Here is a 24,700-nt window from a genome sequence, read left to right as displayed (position 1 = left end):
TTCCCACTGAGAGCTCCTTCTGGCCCAGAGCTGATGCTGGCCCGTCAGGAGGCTCAGAAGCTCTGTAGGGCCTCACCACCTCCGTTTGCTTTCTGCATTAGTCTGGGTGCCGAACTCCCATCTCAGGCTGTCTGGGCAGGCTTGGCCTCCCTGGGGGTGGCGGGGGGTGGGGGGAGTCTTCTTCCTGCCACGGTCTCATTAGAGAACTTGAGGGGAAAAGCTGCCTCCCCTCCCATTCAGGGCGACGTCTGGGTCCAGGTTCTTTCCACATTTAGTTCTTTCTGCGCTCACCTAAAACACCAGTACCAGTGACCCTCTCTGCTCCCTGTTTGCATCCTCCTTTCCTGCACGTTAAGAGGCAAATTTGTTGTTTTTAAGTTTATTTGTGTATCTTGAGAAAGAGAGCAAGCGTGTACAAGTAGAACAGGGGTAGAGGAAGAGAGAGAATCCCAAGCAGGCTCCGTGCTCAGTTTAGAGCCCACAAAGGGCTGGATCCCATGGCTCTGGGATCATGACCTGAGCCAAAATCAAGAGTTGGATGCTTAACTGAGTGAGCCATCCAGTTCCCCAGAGGTAAATTTATTTTGTAAGTTTCTGTCCTTGTTTCTCCCTCCTTAGGAGAGATTCTTCCCTCTGGATACAGGTAAGCATCACATGAGGCTATTATAAAACACCAGTGCCCAGGCTGCCCTCTCAGGGGTTCCAGCATAACTGGTTTGGGGTGGGGGCCCTGCATCAGTGTTCTTGCGAGTTACCCCCCACCTTGTCGGTTCTGCTGTGCAGCTGGGTGAGAACTGTAGCCCAAACATACTTGGCCACTTGCCTGGTGCCTGTGACCCAATGTGTCATCTCTGGCCCCTGTCACAGCCCTGAGGCTAGTTAAACTGTTGTGGGAATCCTCTTTCTCTGCCCTGGTCACTGCTGGGGAACCCCCCAGGGCCACTGTCCTCCGGCACGTTTGAAACCAAGGCGCCTTAGCCTTCTCTGATGCCGACAAGGAAAAGAAATGTGTGGGCCGGACACCTAAAGTGAACTCGGCACGTCACACACATACTTTTATTTAACTGTCGGAACAATCGTGAGAAGTTACTCCTCTTATGCCCACTGTACAATGGAGGAGGGCTGGCTCAGTCGGTTGAGCGTCTGACTTCAGCTCAGGTCATGGTCTCGTAGTTCACGGCTTCTCATCGGGCTGTGTGCTGACAGCTCAGAGCCTGGAGCCTGCTTCGGATTCTGTCTCCTTCTCTCTGCCCCTGCCCCACTTTCTCTCTCTCTCTCTCTCTCTCTCTCTCTCTCTCTCTCTCTCTCTCTCTCAAAAATAAGTAAGCATTAAAAAAATTAAAAATAAAATAAATAAAAAGGGATCTTCAGTTTGGACCCATTTTAATTCACCTGGAGGAAGTCCTCAGATCCAGGTCATTCTTAGCCCAAAATCAAGCTGCAAGGTCACATCAAGAATTCAAACATACATTTGCAGCAAACACCATAGAGTGAAACACAAGCCCTATTTTGAATCACTAAGAGAATTCTGGGACAGGTCGTCAGGTCAGCAAGGAAGAGGAGGGGAGTGTTTTCAGGAAAGGGGTAGATAGAGGGGGCTGACCACTGGGTCATCAGAGAAAGAAGGGACAGAGCCCGACTGTTTGGTGCTTCAGGGCTGGGAGGCAGAAACCAGGGACAGGGTTAGCCATACACAGGACCACGAGCAGAGAAAGAGGCTAACACTGGGCCGTGTGGCCACTGGACTGGCCCCAGGCTGTTGGCCCAAGGATTGCCGAGAAGTGGTTTTGCAGAGCCCACACACACAGCACTCAGTCCTGATCCCAGATGCTCCTAGGAGTGGCTCAGAACCACCTCAGAGGTTGGGGAGACCCATGTTCCCCCAGATACATGGGGGAGAAAGGGTGGTTTGTAAGACTTGAAGATCACAGCTTGGATTTGGGGGTCGGAGGGACGAGGGGTCCCCGGATAGGTGCCAGAGTTCTAGCAAACTCGCGGACAGGGCTGCCCCAGATACATGGGGAGAAAGGGTGGTTTGTAAGACTTGAAGATCACAGCTTGGATTTGGGGGTCGGAGGGACGAGGGGTCCCCGGATAGGTGCCAGAGTTCTAGCAAACTCGCGGACAGGGCTGAGCTGGGCAGTAAAGGGCCTGTCAGCATCTTGCATCCTAAGTAGGTCCAGTCTGCTGCGACCTAAATGCCAGGAAGGCGCCTGTTCAGAGGAGGAGATTTTGTTTGGGAACACCATGCACTGCAGAAGTCAGATGGCTTCCTTTGGGGGGATCGTGATGTCACCGTAATCATGTAATCATTGCAATATTTAGATCATCTTGAAGCCTGTGCCCCAGACCCAGAGCTGATAGTTTATATGAGGGGGTCCCAGGGGTGTCGTTCCAGTAGTGGTCATTCATTCCTCACGTGATCCCACTTGGGAGGAGTGCAGTCCTTGACCCTGGGCCAGAGATTTTCCCCATCTAAAGCTAACTAACAGATGCAGAGATTAAAGCTCCACCTCTGGCTTCATTATGCCTCGCTGTGGTTTCACCACCGCCTTCCTAACGCGCAGACTCAGCTTGGGTTGGGCATACATTCCTTCTCACCTTGGTTTCCCATTAGTCACTTTTTATGCCCAGTGAGTCATTTTCAGTTGAGTTTTTGGAATCTTCTCTAATGGATGAGTTGTTTCTCATCTCCTTTGTCTCCTGGGCTTGCTCTCTACCCCTGCACACAAAACCATCTTCGGCAGCATCCTGTGCTAAGGCCAGCCCACCGTCCTCTCCCTGCATCAGAAGAGAATGGCCACCAGAGGTCTCCTAGCTCTGTGGGCCAGGCCAACTCTGGGCACAGGGTCTCTGAGATCAAAGGCCATGCTTTCCCTAAGGACTTGTTCCCACAAGTTCCTGTGCCTCAGATGTATTTTCCTGGAAAAGGTTACATGTTTCTAAGAGAGTTAATTGGCTTAGCTGTTTTAATAAGCTCTCTTGAGACATGTATTCAACAGTTGTACACCTGCCTCCTATCACATAAAATGCAGCTCACAAGGGTTATTGTTACACTATGTGTCAAAGTTGGCAAATGGCTGCACTTAGAAGGCAAGACCCATGCTCTTGGAAGTTGGAGAAATGTGATTTTTTTATGGGCTCAACTTGGTGGTCCTTGGAGAGAGTTGCCAGGAAGCAAGGATCATTCTGGAAAGCAGTGTGTGTTGTAGAAATGTACCACGGCCAGGAGAGATGATTACTAGCTGGCAGGGAGACCCTGGGACATTCACTTCTCCCATCTGAGACCCTTGTTTTCTTTGTAAAATTAAAGGGTTTTGATGTACGCCTGCCACGGACGGCTCTGAAAGCCCTGAGCTGTGCTAGGATGCCACATCCGGGGGGACATCGCTCACGTTCTAGACATCGTGACTCGCATATTTATTTTGACAATGTTTTGGGCTATGGCAGTCAAGTGTGATCGTGACAAAACAGGTATATTCAAATAAGTTGCTGTTGGATGGCAGTTAAGTGTTTTTAAAAAGAAATGCCTTTTTAAAGAAATCAAGCATGGGCTTAGTGGTGGCCCTCTTTGCCCTTTAAGTTCCCTTCAACTCTGTATTTTCTACTCAGGATGTTTTCATTAGGTTGTAGAAGGAGATTCTCACCCAGCCTGAGGTGGGAATATCCAGCAGGAAGGTGGAGTCTAGGCAGAGATAAGATGAAGTCCTAGAAAATGAACCCTAATTAAGGGCAATTCCTTTCAAAGGTCCCTGGGAACAGTGAGGAAACAAGATGGAGTAAAGCCAAAACATGCCCTCAGAGCATTTGTGAAACCAAAATCTTACTCCATAGCTCCCGGTTGATCTTTCAGACTGTGAGATCCAGGCCATCGCCTTTGTTTCCCTGCATCCCAATGCAGAGATCCAGAAATCCTGCTTTCCTCAGTCACGTTGAGGTGACCTGCAGTGACTTCGGTTGCCCAGATTCCATGCTCCCCCTGAAGCCATGGAAGTGGACTGGAGGAAGCAGACTCAGAGCCGGAGCAACGTACCCACTTTCACAAATTGAGCACATGATCGATCCAGAAAGGGCCCGTAGACTCCTGATTAGAGAACCATCTCGTGGGATCCACACAGCACCCCCACCACCAGTCTGCTGATTTCCATCAGATAAAGACTAACGAAAACAAAGCAAAGTACCTACACTACTTCACCTAGGAATAATGAGCCTTGCTCTCCTTAAACCTACAAGTGTCACCAATTTCACGTTACACTGCATTGTGGCTGTCCTTTCTTGCTAGCTGTTTCCTTTGCCAGTCGTTTATTCATTCTGGGTTATGAGATTAGAAGTAGGGTGAATGTGTCTGCCTTTTGAGATCTCACCAAGAAGAGACCATTCTGGATGGAGAGGGCAGAAGGATTACACTTGTCCCTGTTTCTGTCCACCTGGGTGCTAGTTTAATCCCTTCTCAGGGGCACATGAAGGTACATAGCTTCTATCAAAATGTACTGTGTTTGCAGGACTTGGATTCAGGGTATCTCTGATGGGTTGAGCTATGATCCTTTCACCCTATCATTTGGCTCTCTCAATACCTGAACAGATAGCAAATTGTAATGCCCCATTTGCTCTGCTTATGAAAGTTCTTCCTTTCCCTCTGCTCACAGAGCTTCAGTTGTGGGACAACCCAAAAGAGAACAAATTATACAACCGTCAGTCATACTCCCCACACTGCTTTATGCCCAGCTGCTTTCAGAACATTACAGTTTCCTTAGAGTAGAGCTACTGCTGCCTGGTTTCCTAGTTCAGGGTTCTTCACGTCGGGTTCCTAGGGGTTTACAAGGGCAAGGTTGCTTTTAAGGAAATCAGTTCTAAGATCCTAAACTTCCAAGTGCATTGAAAATATTGGCTTGATGAAAAACATGCCCTTTCCATACTTTACCTAAGAAGGGAATATCCCTCAGCCATCCAGAACCTTACTAAGGTGCATTGCTCTGGCACATGAAAACCTCCAGGTACCAGATAAAGGGACAGTTCAAAATATTGGTGTCGGTGTTGGGAAAGTGAATACATCTAGTGATAAAACAATAAAACTTAAAAAAAATCAAGTATTTTCCACTGCGTGCTTTAAAATTATTTAGGAAAAACTTAATTGAGTTGTCAGATGAAACATTATTTCAAAATTCATGATGGTAGATCACTATGTGAAGGTTGGCATTCAAGCAAGGCAGCAGTTCAAAGAATTAAATGACACTGGTACAACAAACGATGTCTATTTCCATGTACTTATTTACGTGAACAACTCTCTTAGTACTTCGACTTAACAAATAAGAATAGAATGGATTCTGAACTTGTCTTATTCTAGAGATCAGTCATATTCATCCATGGATATATAAATTGATTTTTAAAAGCATCCCTATTCCTTTCATTGTGAGGTGCATTTCTAATAAAATGGAACTTTTTATGTTTAAAAATTATTTATTGAAATTTGGTGTTTCACTTGGCACGATGACAGGCTGAGTTGCATTTGAAATAACTCTTATCTCCAGCAGCAATTAGAAAAGCCGCTGGACTATGGGTGTATGTGTACGTGCATAATGTATCAGACACATATCAAGACCTAGAGAAGGAGGTATATCTGGCAATTGGTACCATGTCTCCTCTCTAGTGAAATACTGATCTCAAAAGCAGTTGAGAGGCTAGTAAACTGAACTGAGCTTTTGACAGATTCACAGGATGAGAGAAGCGACAAAAATTGAAGTTCATGGCCCACCAAGGAGAAGAGTCATAGTAAATGTCCCAGAACTTTAGTTGGACAATAAAGGGCAACAGTTCAGCAATAAGAATGAGCTAGACATGGGCAAGGGTGTAGACTTTTTGAGGACTGAAGCTTTCATAAAGACAGAGGTGAGGTTTGAATCATCTTTACCCACTGTGGATTGAAATGGTCTGCCCATAGCCTAGGTGGCCATCACAAGCAAAGCATTTACTCTCTAGAAGAAGATGACAACATATGGAGGGTCAAGTAAATTAATAATAGTAATAATAATAATAACAACAACATTTGGATTAAAAATCCATAGAGAATTAAAATATATGACAACAAAAAAACACAGAAGGCGGGAGAAATGTAAATTCAAAGTATTCAAATGTCTTTGTATTTTCTGGGAAGTTACAGAAGTACAAATTTGTATTAGACTTCAATAAATCAACATTCCCATTTTTTGGTCATATTTAGGGCCCTATGCCAGGAAGAGATTAATTAAAATGTATAAATAGTGGGGCACCTGAGTGGCTCAGTCAGTTAAGTGTCTGACTCTGGATTTTGACTCAGGTCATGATCTCATAGTTTGTGAGAAAAAACCCCACATCAGGCTCTGCACTGACAGAGTCTGCTTGGGATTCTCTGTCTCCCTCTCTCTGTGTTCTTCCCCCACTCACCCTCTCACTCTCAAAATAAATAAACTTAAAAAAAAAATATATATATATATATAGCAAGCTAATAAAGGCAGAGAAATCAAACAACAATAATCCATACTTAGTTGAAAAGAAATCAAGAAAGGAGAGAAAAACTATCAAATGTATAGTGAATACATGACAGTTAGATGGCTGATTGAAACACAAAGATATCAGTAAATACATTACATGTAAAAGTTTACTTTTTTACTAATATTTTACAATTCCAATTACTCTGAGTTTTTCTGGTTGCATAAAGTTCAAAAGCAGGTGAAACTAAGCCACATTGTTAGAATAGTGTTTACACTTGGGAGAATAAGGACAAGAAGGTGCCGGTGTGTGACAGTAATGTTCTGTCTCCTGGTCCGTGTGCTGGTTACACAGCTGCATTCACTTCATAGGAATTCATTGACCTGTATAATTATGATTTTTTTCATTTTTTGTCTATGTTAAACTTTAGATATTTACATTAAAAAAACTACCATCAGACAAGACAAAAACCAAAACTGATATATGCTGCTTATAAAAGACCTACATTAAATGTAAGTATGTGGAAGAGTTCAAAGTAATAGCATTTTTAAAAGATGAGTTTAAAAAACTAACCAAGAGAGAGCTGGTGCATCTATACTACTATGAATCAACGTAGACTAAAAACCTAGACTATATTTTATTTTAATGTTTATTTATTTTTGAGAGAGAGAGAGAGAGAGAGAGAGAGAGAGAGAGAGTAAGCAGGGGAGGGGCAGAGAGAGGGAGACCCAGAATCCGAAACAGGCTCCAGGCCTTAAGCTGTCCCCACAGAGCCTGATGCAAGACTTGAACTCATGAACCGTGAGATCATGACCTGAGCTAAAGCCGGATGCTTAACTGACTGAGCCACCCAGGCTCCTCTAGACTACTTTTTAAATAAAGAACACGTCAGGGGACCCCTGGGTGGCTCAGTCAGTTAAGCGTCCGACTTCAGCTCAGGTCATGATCTCAGTTTGTGAGTTTGAGCCCTGCGTCGGGCTCTGTGCTGAGAGCTCAGAGCCTGGAGCCTGCTTCGGGTTCTGTGTCTCCCTCTCTCTCTGCCCCTCCCTCACTCGTGCTCTGTCTCTCTGTCTCTCAAAAAATGGATAAACATTAAAAAAAAAACTAAAAAAAAAATAAAGGACACTTCATGTTGATATAAGGCTCAATCCACCAGGAAACTGTAACAATTCTAAATTGTAATGCTACTAATTGTACAGTCTCAAAATAAATAAAGCAAAAATTGACAGAACCAAAGGAGAATTGATAAATTCATGCTATTAAAAGATTTTAAGACCTCTTTTTCAGTAACTGATAAAATAAGAGAACAAAAAATTAGAAGGGTATAGAAAATTTATACAACAAATTAACATATTTACCTACTTGATATTACCAGAACACTGCACCCGACAACTGATGAATACACATTATTCTCAAGTGCACACGGAACATTTGTAAAAAATGACCATATGTTAGTCATAAAGCATTTCTCAGCAAATTGGAAAAGTGTGAAATCATACAGAATGTGTTCTCTAACTACAGTATAATTAAAGTATAGTCAATAACAGAAAGAAAATTTTAAATCTTCATATATTTGGAAAACAATCAGAGACTTCTAAATAATTCATGATTCGGAGAAGAAGGTACTGTGGAAATATATAGGAAATACCTTGAATGGAAGGTTAGTGAAAATACTGCATATAATGTAGCAGGATAAATGGAATGCAACTAAACTCACGCCTTAAAGGAAATTAATACTCATATATGCATGTATTAGATAAAAATATTGCCTGAAAATCAATAGTCTAAGTTTCCATCTCAAAGAAAATTAAATTCCATCACATGGAGAAAAACAAGAGCAGAAGTGAAGTAGAAACCAAACATACAAGAGAGAGAATTGATAAGCCACATTTGTTCTTATAAGAAAAACCTAATAATACCCTCCAGTTCCATTATGCTAAGTGAAATTAGTCAGAGAAAGACAAAAATCATATGACTTCACTCATATGAGGACTTTAAGAGGCAAAACAGATGAACATAAGGGAAGGGAAACAAAAACAGTATAAAAACAGGGATGGGGACAAAACAGAAGAGACTCATAAATATGGAGAACAAACTGAGGGTTACTTGGAGGGGTTGCGGGAGGGGGGATGGGCTAAATGGGGAAGGGGCACTAAGGAATCTACTCCTGAAATCATTGTTGCACTATATGCTAACTAATTGGGATGTAAATTAAAAAAAATTTTTTTAATTAAATTAAAAACTAATAAAATGTATGAAATCTTGACAAGGCTTATCAAGAAATAAAAAGAGGAGACAAAATAACCAGTAATAAAATGGAAAAGCGGGCATCAACTTAGAACCTACAGACATTAAAAAGCCAGTAAAATAATGTTATGAAAAATGTTATGCCGATGTATTTGAAAATGTAAATGAAATAGACAGATTGCTGGAGAAAAATGACCAAAACTGACAAAAAGAAATTGAAAGTTGGAATACTTCTATATCTATTTTTAAGTTAAATCTTTAAAAACCTTCCTTAGCAGAATGGCCCAGTATTAGATGCTTCCACTAGTGAAGTTTTCAAACATGTAAGGGAAAAGTAACACCAATCTTACACAAACTCTTTCAGAGAATATATAATGGTAAATCACATCCATAACAAAGTCAGCATAAGCTTGATACTAAAATGTGGCAAGGATATTAAAAGAAAGTCAAGGGGTGCCTGAGTGACTCAATTAGTTAAGAGTCTGACACTTGATTTTGGCTCAGGTCATGAGTTAATGGTTCATGAGATCAGGCCCCATGACCAGCTCCATGCTGACAACACGGAACCTGTTTAGGATTCTCTCCCCACCCCCACCCCCAAAATAAATAAACTTAAAAAAAATTTTTTAAGTCAAATTACGGGATAACCTTTTTCATGAACATAGATATAAAAATTCTAAACAAGAAATTTATACACTGAATCAATCAATACATAAATAGAATAATACATGCCAAGCAAATTGGGTTTATTACAGGAATAACAGGTTTAATATTTTAAAATCTCTCAATGTTATTCACAGCAGCAACAGAATAAAAGTAAAAAAACACATTTGATCGTCTCAGTAGATAAATAAAAACTATTTGATAAATATCAACAATTCATAAAAAAATTCTTAGTAAACTGGAATTTATTAGAATAAACTTGGGAAACTAGTAATATACCTCCTTAATCTGATCAAGACTATCTACCAAAAACCTTATAGCAAAGATCATAGTTGCTGGTAAATGAGTTCATTAATGAGATAAGGATGCCTTCTACCATGACTTCTATTCAAAATTACATTTAGAGGCCCAATCCAGTTAGGAGATGTGGTGGGGAGGTCCGGGGTAAAAGTTTTAAAACAAAAAGAAAAAGAAATTGTAATTATTCACAGATGACTGCTGCTGCAAAAATCCAAAAGCACTCACTTTTAGAGTTAATGAGATAAGTCTTTTGATATAAGGTCAATATTTAAAAATTATTGTATTTATATATGCTAGGAAAAAAATTAGAAAATGACATTTAAAAGCCAATATCATTTCCAATAGAATCAAAAACACAAAAAAATAAAGGAATGAATCTAACAAAAATGGCTTGAGAACTTTACATAGAAAATTATTTAGAAAAATATAAAAAGACCTTAAAAAGTGGAGGAATATGTTATGTAAATGAATTGGAAGCCTTAATATGATATCAATTTTCCCAAAGTTGACCTATAGATTCAGTGTAGTTGCCATCAAAATTCTAACAGTTTGTGTGTATGCATTTGTGTGAATTGACAGGTCAATTCTGAAATTTATATGGAAATGCAGAATCAGGAATAGCAAAAACAATCTTAGGTCAGATGAACAAAACTGGAGGATTTACTCCATTAAATATAGACATTTAAAACTACAAAAATGAACACAAAATGGTATTTACACGAGTAGACAAATAGACTAAAGGTTAGATATTCTTGAAACAGCCCCACAAATATACAGTCAATACCTGATTTATGACAAGGGAGACACTTTAGAGAAGTAACAAAAAATGATCTTTTCAACAAATTTTGAAAGATCTATTGAATATATACATATATATTCATGTACATATATATATTCATATACACATATATATATATCCAGACTCCTATCTAACACTATCCATTAAATTAATTCTAGGTAATTCCAGGTGGATTGTAGATCTAACTGTAAAATGTAAAACATAAAGCTTCTAGAAGAAAACATAGGTGAATATCTTCATGGTCTTGGGTAAGAAAAGTGTTCCTTAAACAGGAAAAAAATAGCATAACAGGGTATTCCAGTGGTCACTAAACATAGGTAAAGTTACTCAACATCATTGTTTTTTAGAAAAATGCAAAATAAAACTGCAACGAGATAACTCTGCGTAACTGCCAAAATGGAAAATGGTTAATTTAAAAAAACTGACAAATCCAAGTGGTGACACGGATGGGGCAACCGGAAGTCTCATAATGAGCTGACGGGAGCCAACTAATAAAAGAGCTTTGAAAAACTCTTTGGCATTATCTAATAAAGTTGAGCATATGCATACCCCAAATCTAGCAATTCTACTCATACACATATTCCAACAGAAATGCAGGCCTAAGTGCATCAAAGAACATGCACATGAATGTTTATAATTTTTTAAAACTGGATAGGGATACAATAGAATTTTTGTGTCCTAATCTGTATATTAGAAGGACTGTGTATATATATAGTCCTGATCTGTAACTTGGAAGTTATCAGTAAAAAATTCATTTTTTGGTTTCCTATTACAAAAAATAACGTATTTATTTTAATAAACTTGGTTCAATTCAGTAAACAATAATAATTTAATGTCAACCACAATCCTTCTGAATGAGTCAGGAATTGTCTGCTGGAAGTAATAGAAAATCTAGCTAACTGAACAATGGATACACACATGGGAATTCATTTGTATCATATTACAAGAAATACTTTATGTGGTTCATCTGCTTAACCATATTTTAATTATTTTTTTTATTTAAAAAAAAATTTTTTTTTAATGTTTGTTTATTTTTGAGACAGAGAGAGACAGAGCATGAATGGGGGAGGGGCAGAGAGAGAGGGAGACACAGAATCGGAAGCAGGCTCCAGGCTCTGAGCCATCAGCCCAGAGCCTGATGTGGGGCTCGAACTCATGAACCGTGAGATCGTGACCTGAGCCGAAGTTGGCCGCTCAACCGTCTGAGCCACCCAGGCGCCCCTCATTTTAATTATTTATTTTAATGTTTATTTGTTTTGAGAGAGAGAGAGAGAGAATGCATGCAAGTGGGGGAGGGCCAGAGAGCTAGGGAAAGAGAATCCTAAGCAGGCTCTGCACTGTCAGCCCAGAACCCAACTTGGGGCTTGAACTCATGAACTATGAGATCATGACCCAAGCTGAAATCAAGAGTCAGATGCTTAACCGACTAAGCTACCGAGGCACCCCAACAACCTCATTTAAAAAACCCAGGATTGTTATACCCTTTGGCTACATTTTCACATATTTACTTTTTAATGAAATACATGTTGCCTCATAGTTTCAAGATGGCTTCTGTGACTCAAGGATTGTGTCATCACAACCTGCATTCCAAACTGGAAAAGACAGAAAGAGGCAGTGCCAGCAAAGCACTTTATCTTTCATCCGGAAGCAAAGCTTCCCACCCTCAGCTCCTCAGCAGATCTCAGTTTTCTGAGATACTAGGTCACATGACCATTCCTAGCCACAAAGGGCTCTGGGGAAATAAGAAGGCTTTCCTCCTTCTACCATAAAGTGATGGAAAGCGAGGAAGGAGTTCAGAATGACTTCAATTAGCCCACGAAAGTCTACCAAACCAGCCACTAAATTTACCTTTTCTTATACTCAATTTATTTTCTTATTTTAATTTCCCACATGCATATTACATTCATTGCCTCTCTTTTTTTGGACACAAATATGCTTTAAATATTTTCAAAAATGAGATCATCCATTTACATACTATTTACTAGCCTTTCACCTAAAATATTATGCTAGTAAATACAAATGACATAATGATTTTAATGCCTGCATGGTACTTCATTATATGGATATACCATAATTTGACCACATCTCTACTTTCAAACATTTAAATTGCTTTATTTATTTATTTTTAATTTGTTTTTTTTACATTTATTTATTTTTGAGAGACAGAGACAGAGCATGAGTGGGGGGAGGGGCAGAGAGAGAGAGAAGGAGACACAGAATCTGAAGCAGGCTCCAGGCTCTGAGCTGTCAGCACAGACCCTGACGCGGGGCTCAAACTCACAAACTGTGAGATCATGACCTGAGCCGAAGTCAGACACTTAACCGACTGAGCCACCCAGGCGCCCCTAAATTGCGTTTTAACTTATATTATAAATAACAGCATAATATAGATGCTTATATATACAACTTTCTTAGAATATGTTCCTAGAAGTGGTTTGGTAGGCAAAGCATGCATACAATAAATATTGTGTGAATATTGCCTAACAAACTTCTTCTCAAAGGACAGGAGGGATTCAGGAATACTCAGGTACATGGCTCATATCAGTGTTTTCCAAACACAAGTCTTGAGCCATAGTGGACAGTAAAATCAATTTATGGATTGCTAATCAGTATTAAAAAAAACACCTAGAGTAGAATAGAACAAGAAAGTATTATTGTGCGTTGTTCATAGTTGGGTGAAACTTCTGTTTCTGCCGTGAGTCTATTTTTTGTACTGTATCATGAAGAAATATGAGTATTTTGCCACGAGTTGCAAACAAAAAGTTTTAAAAATGTTCCCATAGATGAACTCTTCACGCTTGCCTTCTGATTTGTAGCACTCCTTATTTATTTCTATTTCTTGTTAATTGCCTTGCTAAGAAGTTTTCTAATAGTAATAAATTGCAGTGGTGATGGCAACATTCCTGATCTGCTTCTGACCTAAATGAAAACGCATCCCATGAAGTTTTGAAATGTAGAATTTTCACTGTGGTTAATATCTAGCGTGAAGGTTCAGTCAAGGTTTCATTTCCTCTTTATGTCAAGTTACATAAGGGTTTTCTTTTTCATTCACAAGGAGTTGGATTTATTTTTAGTTAACTGTTATGATTAAGTCCTAATTTCATTACCTCTGGTCAGATAATATGCATGGTGGCCTATAAAATTTCTGCTGTTTGGAAATTATTGAGATTTTCTTTGCGGACCAAAATACAGTCAGTTTTTCTGTTAAGTTTGATAATAATGAATATTCTACAACAAGAAGATAAAATTTTCATTGTCTGTTGAATCTAGCTTATTAACCTTCAAATCTTCTATGTCTTTACATAGCTATATCTTAGATATCATTTATTCTTTCTTTCTTGAGCTGTCATTGAAACCTTCAACCAAGATTTCAATTTTGCACTTTATTTTCCCAAGACTAGTTACTGTGTGTGTTGTGTATATTAATGATATATAAACAATCATGCCCATTCTTTTTTATGTTTATTTATTTTTTATTGAGATATCATTGACATGTACAATTTTGAGTTTCAGGTATACAACAGAATGATTTGATACATATATAGTGAAATGATTATCACAATCAGTCTAGCTAACATCCATCACCACACATAGTTACAAATTATATACAAATATTTGTATATATTATATTTTTCTTATGGGAACTTTTTTTGCTTTATATAGTCAATAATCTCTTAAAGAAATTTGTTTTATGTTTATCCTTTCTGGCCAATGTTTGTGACATCTATAGATCTGGTTCTGTTGAATATTTTTCTCTTAATTATGACGCACATTTTACTGCTTCTTAGTACATCTCATGCTTTTTTTTATTATATGCCAAGCATTGTGTGAGAAAGAACAATAGCAAATGATATTTTCCCTGAAAAAGTTCATGCCTCTTCCTATGTCAGGCCTTTAGAGTGGGGGCTAAGTCATTCTAATCTGTAGTTGAGCTGGATCTGGGCGTTTTTGAAGCTTTAGATTTAATTTGCCACTAGTTACAAGTGTCATGAGGGAAGATAAGGATTATCTCTTTAGCAGGTTTTGGAATTTGTCCAGTATATAGCTCTCTGTTCTTTACATAGAAAGTTTATGCTACTTTTTTTTTTTTTAACATTTAAATGTTTATTTATTTCTGAGAGAGCGAGCACAAGCAGGGGAGGAGCAGAGAGAGAAAGAGAGCATAAGTGGGGGAGGGGCTGAGAAGGAGACAGAATCTGAAGCAGGCTCCAGGCTCTGAGCCATCAGCAAAGCTGCAGAAAGCTGAGGACAATGCTGGAGAGAAAAAGAACTCGGTGATTCAAAAAATAGGCAGCATTGGGACACTGGGTGGCTCAGTCAGTTAAGTGCCCAACTTCGGCTCAGGTCATGATCTCATAGTTCCTGTGTTTGAGCCCCGTGGGGGAGGGGCACCCCTTGTCTGGAACTTTCTTTTGCATACAGGTCTCCACGCACACCTTACTGTTATTCATCTCTGAACTTTTGCTTCTGCTGCTCTCTTTGCTTGGGATGTCCCTTTCTTCCCTACCTCCATCCCCAGACACACTGACCAAATGGGAATGAGCCCAACCTGGAGATTCAAGGAAGGCTTCCAGGAAGAAATAATCCCTGAAGTAAATGCCCTGCACCAGCAAGTGTATGTCATTTTAGACTTCACAAATTACGCTGTTTTCCTGTATGCCTCCTCCCGCTAGACTCTGGGATGCTCCAGGATGGAGACGCTGACTGACCCATTTTTGTTTCTGCTATGTCTGAACACAGTGACCAGTTCAGAGTAGGTACCCAATAGTACTCCACTAAAACTGAGGCTGGCTCATCCCTCTCCTGCCCTGTATTTTGATAATAAGGTTCATGTCTCTCTCTCAGAGCAACTACTTCTATTTGTCCCAGGGACCAGGGCAGTGAAGCTAAGGCCATCGCAGCTTCCAATGTCTGAATGCCCTTAATCCTTTTACTTCATTTTGGAAGAGGCAAGGTCATGTCTCAGAATCCTTGCTTTGACCTACTGATTTTTAGGCCTTGCTAATTTAGTGCAGTATCTATCTCTGAGTCCAGTTGGACTAGTGAAGTATTTATTTTATTATTCCTGGACTAATCAGATACTACCTACAACTTGACTTTAGAATGGACAAAGACACGCTAGAAGCCTTAGTAGTTATGAAAAACCTATAGAAAAAAACTTTTTTTTTCTTTTTTTTTTCCAACGTTTATTTATTTTTGGGACAGAGAGAGACAGAGCATGAATGGGGGAGGGGCAGAGAGAGAGGGAGACACAGAATCGGAAACAGGCTCCAGGCTCTGAGCCATCAGCCCAGAGCCTGACGCGGGGCTCGAACTCACGGACCGCGAGATCGTGACCTGGCTGAAGTCGGATGCTTAACCGACTGCACCACCCAGGCGCCCCTAGAAAAAAACTTTTAATTAAGACCTTTCTGTGTACTAATTAACTTTTTGTTTCAAGTTGGGAAAGACAAACATTAATGAAATTTTACTAGTCCTTGTCATGGGACACGAGTGTTGCTTAGGAATGTATTTTGAGAACCTCTGCTCCAGTTAAACAAAATTTAACTATAATTTTATAATTATATATATAATTATATATATATTATATAATTAATATAATATAATATAATAATATATTATATTATATATATATACCAACTGTCAACAATAGGTTCTTCTATTTCATGAAAATGAACAAAATTTATATTTTGACTAATGGTGTTTGCTTCCTGAAATAGGCTCATAACCCTACCTTAATTATTGAAGAAGGTAACCATTTGCCATCTTTTTCCTTCTTAGGCTGTGAGGTTGAGATTCTTGGTGTCAGACCTACTTACTGCCTAGAATATAAAAATGTCCCAACGGATATCAATTTTGCCAATGCAGTGAGCGATGCTCTTGACTCCTTCAAGTAAGTGTCCCAAAGTCTTAGTCATGCCATTGTTCTTCATGGTTTTTAGGACTGGTAATGAATGCTAAAGTGAATTAAGAAGGTTTGGCATGGGTGGAATAATGTCTTAGAAACGTGGTGAGCCTCTTGCATGGTGAATGTTAACTACTACCAGAGAATAATTGTGAGTAGTCATTTCAGGTAGGGGCCCTCTATGTAAATGTTGAATTGGGAGCAAGAAAGTCCCCGAGGGTTTGGGACTTTCTTTTTTATGTTGATGGACAAGAGAGAAGCAAAATGAATATCAACATCTCTCTAATTTAAGATTTAAGGGAATACTTGTATTTCAGAAAATAATTATTTGGCAAAAAGGAAGGATCTGTGGTGAAATAAATTTGGAAAAATTGCCTACTCTACCATCTTCTTGGTAATGTACGAAACACATTAGCGTATTAGCACAAAGAACCTTTTCTTCCGCTCCCACATGGAACAATGACACAGAACTTTAAAAGTGTAGAAATAAGTAATGTTGTCCTGAATAGCACATAAGAGTCCGTCAGAGACAGGGCACCATCAGAGAAGGGGCACCTGGGTGGCTCAATGGGTTAAGCATCCTACTCTTGATTTCAGCTCAGGTCATGATCTCATGATTCGTGAGTTTGAGCCCTGCATTGAACTCTGCGCTGACAGCACGGAGCCTGCTTGGGATTCTCTCTCTCCCTTTCTCTGCCCCTCCCCTGCTCAGGCGCGCTCTCTCTCTCTCTCTCTCTCTCTCTCTCTCTCAAAAATAATAAATAAACTTAAAAAAAAAAGAAAAGAAACTGATCAACACGAAAGGTCAGGAGAAAGCTTCAAGTCAATCTCAGAAGCTACTAGAAGTGAAAGTCAAGATGGGAGACCGGGTGGGGTCTACTTGAGAAATCAGCAACCAAGAGGCTAAAGATGCTGGGGGCTCTCGGACTTCTAGGGCTGGATTTGAGATCCCCTTGGCTGTTGAATGAGTCTCCTGGGTGGGATCAAGGCAGAGGGCCCGTAGTAATCAGCGTGGAGACCAGGGAGAGACATTTATTCTCCCAGGAGGAAGAGCCAGGTTCCAAGCTTGCAGACCCCACGAGCCAGCATATCCTAGGTGCTGCGTACAGCTCACTGGCACTAACTCCATGAATTGGCCCAGAGCTGAGATTCCCCAGGTGTAGAGTTGACCGATCAGGAATCCCATTCTTGCCATCACCACCTAACCATGGCAGAGAGGAGCAGTCACCCCCACGGAACTACACGGGGAGAAAACAACACCCCTGCCTTCGTTGCTTCTTCGAATAATTCCACGTCCGTGAAACCCATCAAGACGGTCTTTTGAGGCACAGGAAGTTTCAAGCTCTGACAGGTTGGAGAGGAAATAGGTTTGAAATACTTTAAAACTGAGATGTAACAAGTTTAAAAGTTTATTTTTTTTCTGGAGGGAAGAGGGAAAGGGCAGGGTCTGGGAACTTTAAATAAATATTATGAAATATTAAATAAATATTCTTCAACATATGGTTTATAAATCATATGTGTTATATGATTCTGCCTCCTACCTACTCTGCTTTCTTTCCCTTGCCCACAAGGGCTGGAAACCACACACATGATGAACTGGAATATCGAGTTGCAACCCAGTTTGTGCAAAGCCAAACAGCACCACCCGCCCAGCGGCTGAGCAGAGCTAGAACTGTGGAACAGCTCTGTGTCTATACCGTGCTATTTCCAACACATCCGAAATGCTAGCCACGCCCCCCCACCCCCCACAGCCTATTGCTGTGCTGAATATGAACACGCGAAGACCTCCAAATAACCCAACACTCTATACGGGAGTGTAATCTTTTACACATTCGTTTTGCTTTGACAGCTGAATGGTCCCAACTGCATACAACCCAGTGACTCACAGGTAGAGAGTCACACAGTCACAAGAGACTCAGATTAGCCCTGGCCTGCAAGCTGGCCCCTCAAGCAAAGTGTCTTGTCCCGAGGCACACCAGAATGCAGGACGAGTCGGTCCTGCACTCTGTTTCCCAGAGAAGTTTCTGTTCCTGTTTCTCTGTTTCTAGAGAAGTTTTTCTTTTCTTCTTTTCAGGCAACATGACAAAGCCATGGAGTGCTGGGGAGTAACATCTTTACCTTAGAGCACAGCATTTAGAGAGGGGAAAGATGGGGGTGGGGGTGGTTGTGTTTGTGTGTGTGTGTGTGTGTGTGTGTGTGTGTGTGTTTAGCAAAGGCATTGGGCTCCCCTAGAGACAAGAGGCTGCAAAGAACTGGAGTCTAGGAAAGTGGCCCCAGGCCCAGCCTCTACCTGGTATGACCTGGTGCTACCATATTGCTCATCTTGGCACCACTCACACTGTAGTCCACGTAAATGGCCTTGAGCTGCAGAGGGTGGCATTCGCATAGTCTATAATGTGAATGGTGCTTCTGCAGTTGGGCAGTGGAGGCCCGGGCAGGATGGACTCAGGCCAGTGCGGTTTTCTTGTGGGTTCTTCACACTGCCAAAGTTAACAGGGCCACCAGAAACCCTCCTGGGAATAGTGGTTGGAAAGGTGGAGATCCACAATTTCTAAAACTAGTCAGGGCTTGAAATGAGAGAGAGAGGGGCGGGGGGGGGGGGAAGAGAAGAAAAATAATATTCCAGATGTTGCTTATTGCCTATGGAAAGCAGTGAGATGATTTAGGCTCTCTTGCAAAGAAAAAGAAGGTGCCTCCTTCAACCAACCTGTGCGTTTTGAGAACACGTCTCGCTGCTTTCTTACAAAGTAGACTAAAGGAGTGACATTTGTGGACCAGTAGTTGTCCAGCCTGGAACAGTCTGGAACAGTTAAGACCATCTTGCGTGTAGCAGCTTGTTCATAGAAGAGTGTGACTCAAAGGAATTATGAATTTCTCATGGTATGTGTGTTTAGGCAAAGATGTATTATTATTTACCTTTCCATCAGATAGCCCCCAGAGAAGGAGTAAGTTTAGGCTCCCTAGCTCACCTCTTGGTTTCTGCTCAGTTCTATCTCAAATTCCTAGCTATAATTGGAAGAGTACTTAGAGTTCTCACACGTAAGTGTGCAAACACAGGCACACACGTTTCTCCTGATCAGCACTGCTGATAGAGTGCCTTCGTCTTCTCTGCTATTTAGTCTGAGGAGCAGAAAGAAAGGGATACAAGATAGATAGGCTTTTACAGAAGGCGGTTAAGATGGACCCAGGGACAGCATTTCAGCAAAGGGTCCTGCTCAGCCAAGAAGCTGCATGTTTCTGTAGGAAGGGCTAATCCAACTTCCGTGCTTGACCTGGGCGTTGCCATCCAGCGCTCATGAGGTTCTAGGGATCCAAGTCGTATCCGTGGGAGACGCCACCTTAGCACCTGGAGAACTTCCAGTGTGGAGGAAAAGAGAAGGAGAAGAGGATTAATTGTCCTCAACAGGCAACTGCTAGCACTGTGTCAAAGGCCTCATTGCCATCGGCCCATTTTGCCACGACCTCTACTGTGTTACATAGATGTCGTTCTCCCCCCCTGCCCTTTTGAGGAGGCCAGTGACTCTCCCAGAGTTACGCACCTTGCCCCGGGGTCGCACACAGCTAGCAGGTGGTAGAGCCCGAACCCAGTTCTTCATGAGAAGTGCCTGAACGCATCGGAGTCGACTTCACAGCTGTCCTCCTGGTCTACACCCTTACCTGCAAGGTGCGCTGAAACCGCATCAGATGGAGAGGATGTAGGGGTGGTCCCCTTGCAAGCCACCCCTGCGTGGCTGCGCCGGGCCTGGGGCTCACGAAGGCCTGAGACGGGATGGTGGCCTCGGCCTTCTGTTCGCCATGTGACACGTTCAGCAGCACGCAGCCCCCATCACGAGCGACTTCTGCACCACGCACCGCACCTGGGGCCTGCGAGGCCGCACCCCTGCCCCGCAGCCACCACAGGAAGCGGTTTGTGACCGCATCACTGAATCCATCCTCCCGGAAGTTCTGATGGTGGCACAGGCACGCTCCCGCGGACAGAAAAGAGGGGCGTGAGGAGCTCGTCCGCGGGGGGGGGGGGGGGGGGCAGGGGGCAGGGCAGCACCGTGTGAGCCGTGGCAGCCGGAGGCGGCCTTGACGGCTCCCGGGCTGGTCCCGGCAGACTGCCTGATGCGGCCTCTCCGAAGGGCTGGTCAAACGACAGCCGGGCCGTGGGAGCGGTGCACGCGGCTGCCGTCCGTTGTCAAGCTCCAGGCTGTGCAAGACAGCTCCAAGGGAATCCTTTTGGGATCCCGGGACCTCAGTGCCTGCTGGTGCCTAGAAAGGATGGCCAGAGGTTCTTTCCACAGGCCATGAGGCGGCTGGTCCAAATGTCCCGGCCTTCGGCCCTCCTCCTCGTGGACTCTGAGGGAAGGGGCTCAGCACACAGGGAAAAGCCATCCGGGGGCATCTGGAAGGAAGAGAGGCATTTCTCTCCCTTTTGCCAGGCGTCAAGCACTTTACAAACCTCAGCTCATTTAAAACTCCGTGCAGCCCTTTGTGGAGGTTTTTCACGTGGCAAACTGAAGCCTGCCGATATGTTTGCTTTTCTTCTGAGACCTCCAGGTCAGTGAGGTTCACATCTTTGAACCCAGATTTGTCTAATTCCAATTCCCTATCAAAGTATAATTTTCAAACCTAAGCCTCTGTCATGTGCTCAGTACATACGAATGCGAGAATTATGCCAGAGTTCAAATTACTTTATTGCTGAGGGAATCAGGAGATGACAGGGCTGGTTAACTGGAGAATATGAGAAACGCACACACTCGAAGAAAATGAATGATGGAGGGTGATGGGATGTGATTATCGTTAGATGCAGAAATGCTTAATAACTTAGAGGACAGTCAAACCGTGATCTTTGGGACTGTTTTCTCCATCAGGCAAATGGAACCTTCATCTTGCTGCTTTCCTACAGGTTAACAGCTAAGTTTACACAGTCCGGGCTCTAGTTGGTCATAAAGTCTGGTGACCTGTAAGCAAGTTTACTAGACCCCATTCTTGTAGGACACAGGAAAGACAGGTAGCTGGTTTGGGGGGCCTAATTTCTAAGTTTTGGATCATTTTTCATAACTGTTGATAACTCCAACCATTCCTTTGAATTGCCCCCCCCCCACCCCTGTTTCTGTCTCCCTGATTCTTCTCTTTCCAACTCACTTCAGTAAGGAAAATGGATGTGAGATTATGAACTTTTACACAGAGGAGAGATCTGGACAGCATCCTGAGATAATAGGGGATCTGAGTGTCCCTGAAACTCCAAGGCTGGGAGCCCCTTGCAGTTCTCAAGTACTGGGCTGACAGCCACATGTCCTTTTGGCTCCGTTCCTGGACCCCTGAGCTGTAAATTATAAATGGCCAACAACAGGTCTGCAGGCATTTCCAACCATCACTCCTCACCCAACTGCTCCGTTACAAATGAGCCGACCTGTGATGGAGACCAGATCCATGTGGAAAACAGCTGGCGACCAAGAATTTGTCCGCTAAACTCCAAACAGGCGAGAGCTCTCAGCCCTTGAAGACCCAGGTCCCTAATGAATTGATGAAACTCCAACCTAGAAATCTTTCCCAAAGGCACATTTATAATCCCTGAATTGCCAGCATCCCAAATCCGGTGTTCCTGGCACCTGGGGTTGACAGTTCCCTGACACAAAGCCATCAGCTAAATCTGTGATACTTACCGGCTTTCTGGTCACATACAGATTTGTGAATTCAGTGAAAAGCCTGAAAGAAACCAGCCAAGTAGCTGCGGTATTAAGGGAGAGGTCTAAAATGCAGTGACCTAAAAGCATTCTGTTGAACTTTAATGCAACGGTCAACCTTGTTTGTGAAATTTCCCCCACCGTGCAAGCCACACCTTGGAAGTGTGTCCACTTGAACACAGGATATACGGCATGAATCTGCACATTTGGGAAGCTACGGATGCAAGAGCATAAAGCAGCTAAAGGCTGAGGCTTAGCTGAGGGAATGACTTTATGGAAGTTTCCATTCTGTTCATTATTTCATCAGTATAACGAACACAGGCCTCAAACAAGTTTAGGGATGTGTATGAAAATGCCATTACCTAGTGAGAACTTCCACCCACTGCCCACACACTTATGGGACCCTGAAGTGACTTTAAAAAAAATGTTTTTTTTTTTAATGTTTACTTACTTTTTAGAGAGAGAGAGAGAGAGACAAAGCACAAGCCAGGGAGGGGCAGAGAGAGAAGGACACAGAATCTGAAACAGGTTCCAGGCTCTGAGCGGTCAGCACAGAGCCCGACGCGGGGCTCGAACGCACAAACCGTGAGATCATGACCTGAGCCGAAGTCGGACGCTTAACCGACTGAGCCACGCAGGCGCCCCATGGCATGTCTTGATGCAGTAACTGTGTCTCTCCCTTGGAGATCACCTTGTTCATTCTAAGGTGTCGGCTTTGCCTGGCCCACGGGTCAGGGTTTGAGGGATACACCAGTGTCGCCGCTGCTGGGCGAAGGGGGAGGAAGCTGGTGGGCGTCCCCCTCGACTTCACCTCTCTCTCCCTGCTCCCTCCAGGAGTGGCCGGGCCGACCTGGCAGCCATCTATTATGAGCGCATCGATGTGGAAGGCCACCACTACGGCCCCTCCTCACCGCAGAGGAAAGATGCCCTGAAGGCCGTAGACAGCATCCTGAGGCACATGACCAAGTGGATCCAGGTAAGCCCGAACCGGGCCCACTAGGCCAGTCTTCCCTCTCGTCACTTTCTTTCTGTTTGCTTGGCTGTCATAGCGCTCAGCATCTTCCTTCTTACTGTCATTAGCTGGCGAGGCCGGCACAAGGCTGCGACGGGTCTCTTTTCTTCACACGACCCCTCTTCAGACACCAAGAGATCCCTTGTTTCGCTGCCAGGCCCGCAGGACTGGAACGACCAGATCTGCATTATTACCTGGAGCCGGCGAGATGGCCCAGTCCTTTATCAGACCTAACAGGCCTGGTAACCGGGTTCAAGTGGGCATGGAAAACAGACCTGGGTTCTGTCCCTGATTCTGCCACCCCCTTGCTGGATGACTTTAAGCAAGGTATTATTTGTTAAAACCTTCTGAGCTTTTTTTTCCACATTTGTAAAAATGGGTAAGTGACAGTCCCCACAGTACCACACAAGCTTGTTGAAAGAGCCAAAAGGAAATGAAAACAGAAAAGGTACCTGGAGAGGCAAAAGCCCAGTAGGAGTGGGGAGCGTGCTCTCACAGTCCCCCTCCTCAAAGTGCTTCTGTGGTGATTCTGAACTGCCCTGGTCAGGGCAGAAAAGTACACGATTCGGTTTACAACTGAGGACCTCTCCTTTCCCCTGTAACTTACAGTTTAAAACACTTCTTTAGGGGCCGCCTGGGTGGCTCAGTCGGTTAAGCATCTGACTCTTGATCTCCTATCAGGTCTGGATCTCAGGTTCATGGGCTCATGGGACCGAAACCCCGTGTCAGGCTCTGTGCTTGGGGTTCTCTCTCCCGCCCTCTCCCTCCCCCCCCCATAAATAAATAAGCTTTAAAAAGCCCACTTCTTTACACGATTTCCGGAGTGAGAGCGTCTTTCCGTGGGCCGAGGGCACTGTCCTGACGGCCTTTGTCCGCCCACAGGAGCTGGAGCTGCAGGACAACCTGGACGTTATCATCTTCTCGGACCATGGGATGACTGACATTTTCTGGATGGACAGAGTGATCGAGCTGGACAAGTACGTGAGCCTGAGCGACCTGCAGCGAGTGAAGGACCGAGGGCCCGTCGTGAGCCTCTGGCCAGCCCCCGGGAAGCACTCCGAGGCAAGGAAGCGCCGGCCGTGGGCGGAAGGGCGGGGGGGCCGTGGGCGGAAGGGCGGGCGGGTCCCACGAGGGGAAGGGAGAGCTCCACGCCCTTCTTCGCCGTCGCTCTGGGCCCCACCTTCGCCCCGTGGCTCTCGTGCTGAGGTAGAGCCGAGCCAGGAGCTGGGCCTCCGGTGGCCGTGCCACTCACTTGACCTCTGCCCAGTGGCTCGCCCTCCTGCACCTGCCTTCTCTGAAGCGGGCACGATGGCACGTGCCGCACGCCACGTCGGTGGAAATTCAAGGAGGCGAGCGGTGTGCAGTGCTTAGCGCGTTAAGCCCTCCGCCCTCCGCCAGGGCTGTTTTATGATTGGCCAAGACGCGGCACTTCCCAGGCCACCCTGGGGGACGGCAGATGCGTGCAGAGAACGCTCTTTCTCTGGAACAGAGCTGCCAGTCTGATCTGTTTTCACCAGGGACGTGGAGATAAGGATGTGATGAACGAGCAGAGGCCGAGGCCCTGTGTGCCACGGGTCAGCTCCTTATCCAAGGAGCCACACTGCTTGGGTGCAGATCCCAGCCCTGGCGCGGACTGC

At 43.6% G+C, this 24,700-nt stretch overlaps 1 protein-coding gene across 1 annotated transcript in view; it reads left to right on the top strand.

Moving 5' to 3' along the window:
- ENPP6 (ectonucleotide pyrophosphatase/phosphodiesterase 6) overlaps nucleotides 1-24,700 on the top strand; it is a 108,843-nt gene that overhangs the window by 62,525 nt on the left and 21,618 nt on the right. The window contains exons 3-5 of the mRNA XM_027077090.2: nucleotides 16,256-16,367; nucleotides 22,886-23,027; nucleotides 23,946-24,125. Of these exons, the coding sequence (XP_026932891.1) occupies nucleotides 16,256-16,367; nucleotides 22,886-23,027; nucleotides 23,946-24,125 (434 nt within the window). The remainder of the gene's footprint in view (nucleotides 1-16,255; nucleotides 16,368-22,885; nucleotides 23,028-23,945; nucleotides 24,126-24,700) is intronic.

Source organism: Acinonyx jubatus, chromosome B1 (assembly GCF_027475565.1).
Source record: "Acinonyx jubatus isolate Ajub_Pintada_27869175 chromosome B1, VMU_Ajub_asm_v1.0, whole genome shotgun sequence".
Taxonomy (NCBI): Eukaryota; Metazoa; Chordata; class Mammalia; order Carnivora; family Felidae; genus Acinonyx; species Acinonyx jubatus.
Note: the sequence above shows the minus strand (reverse complement) of the source record. Positions and strands in the feature narration are given on the sequence as shown.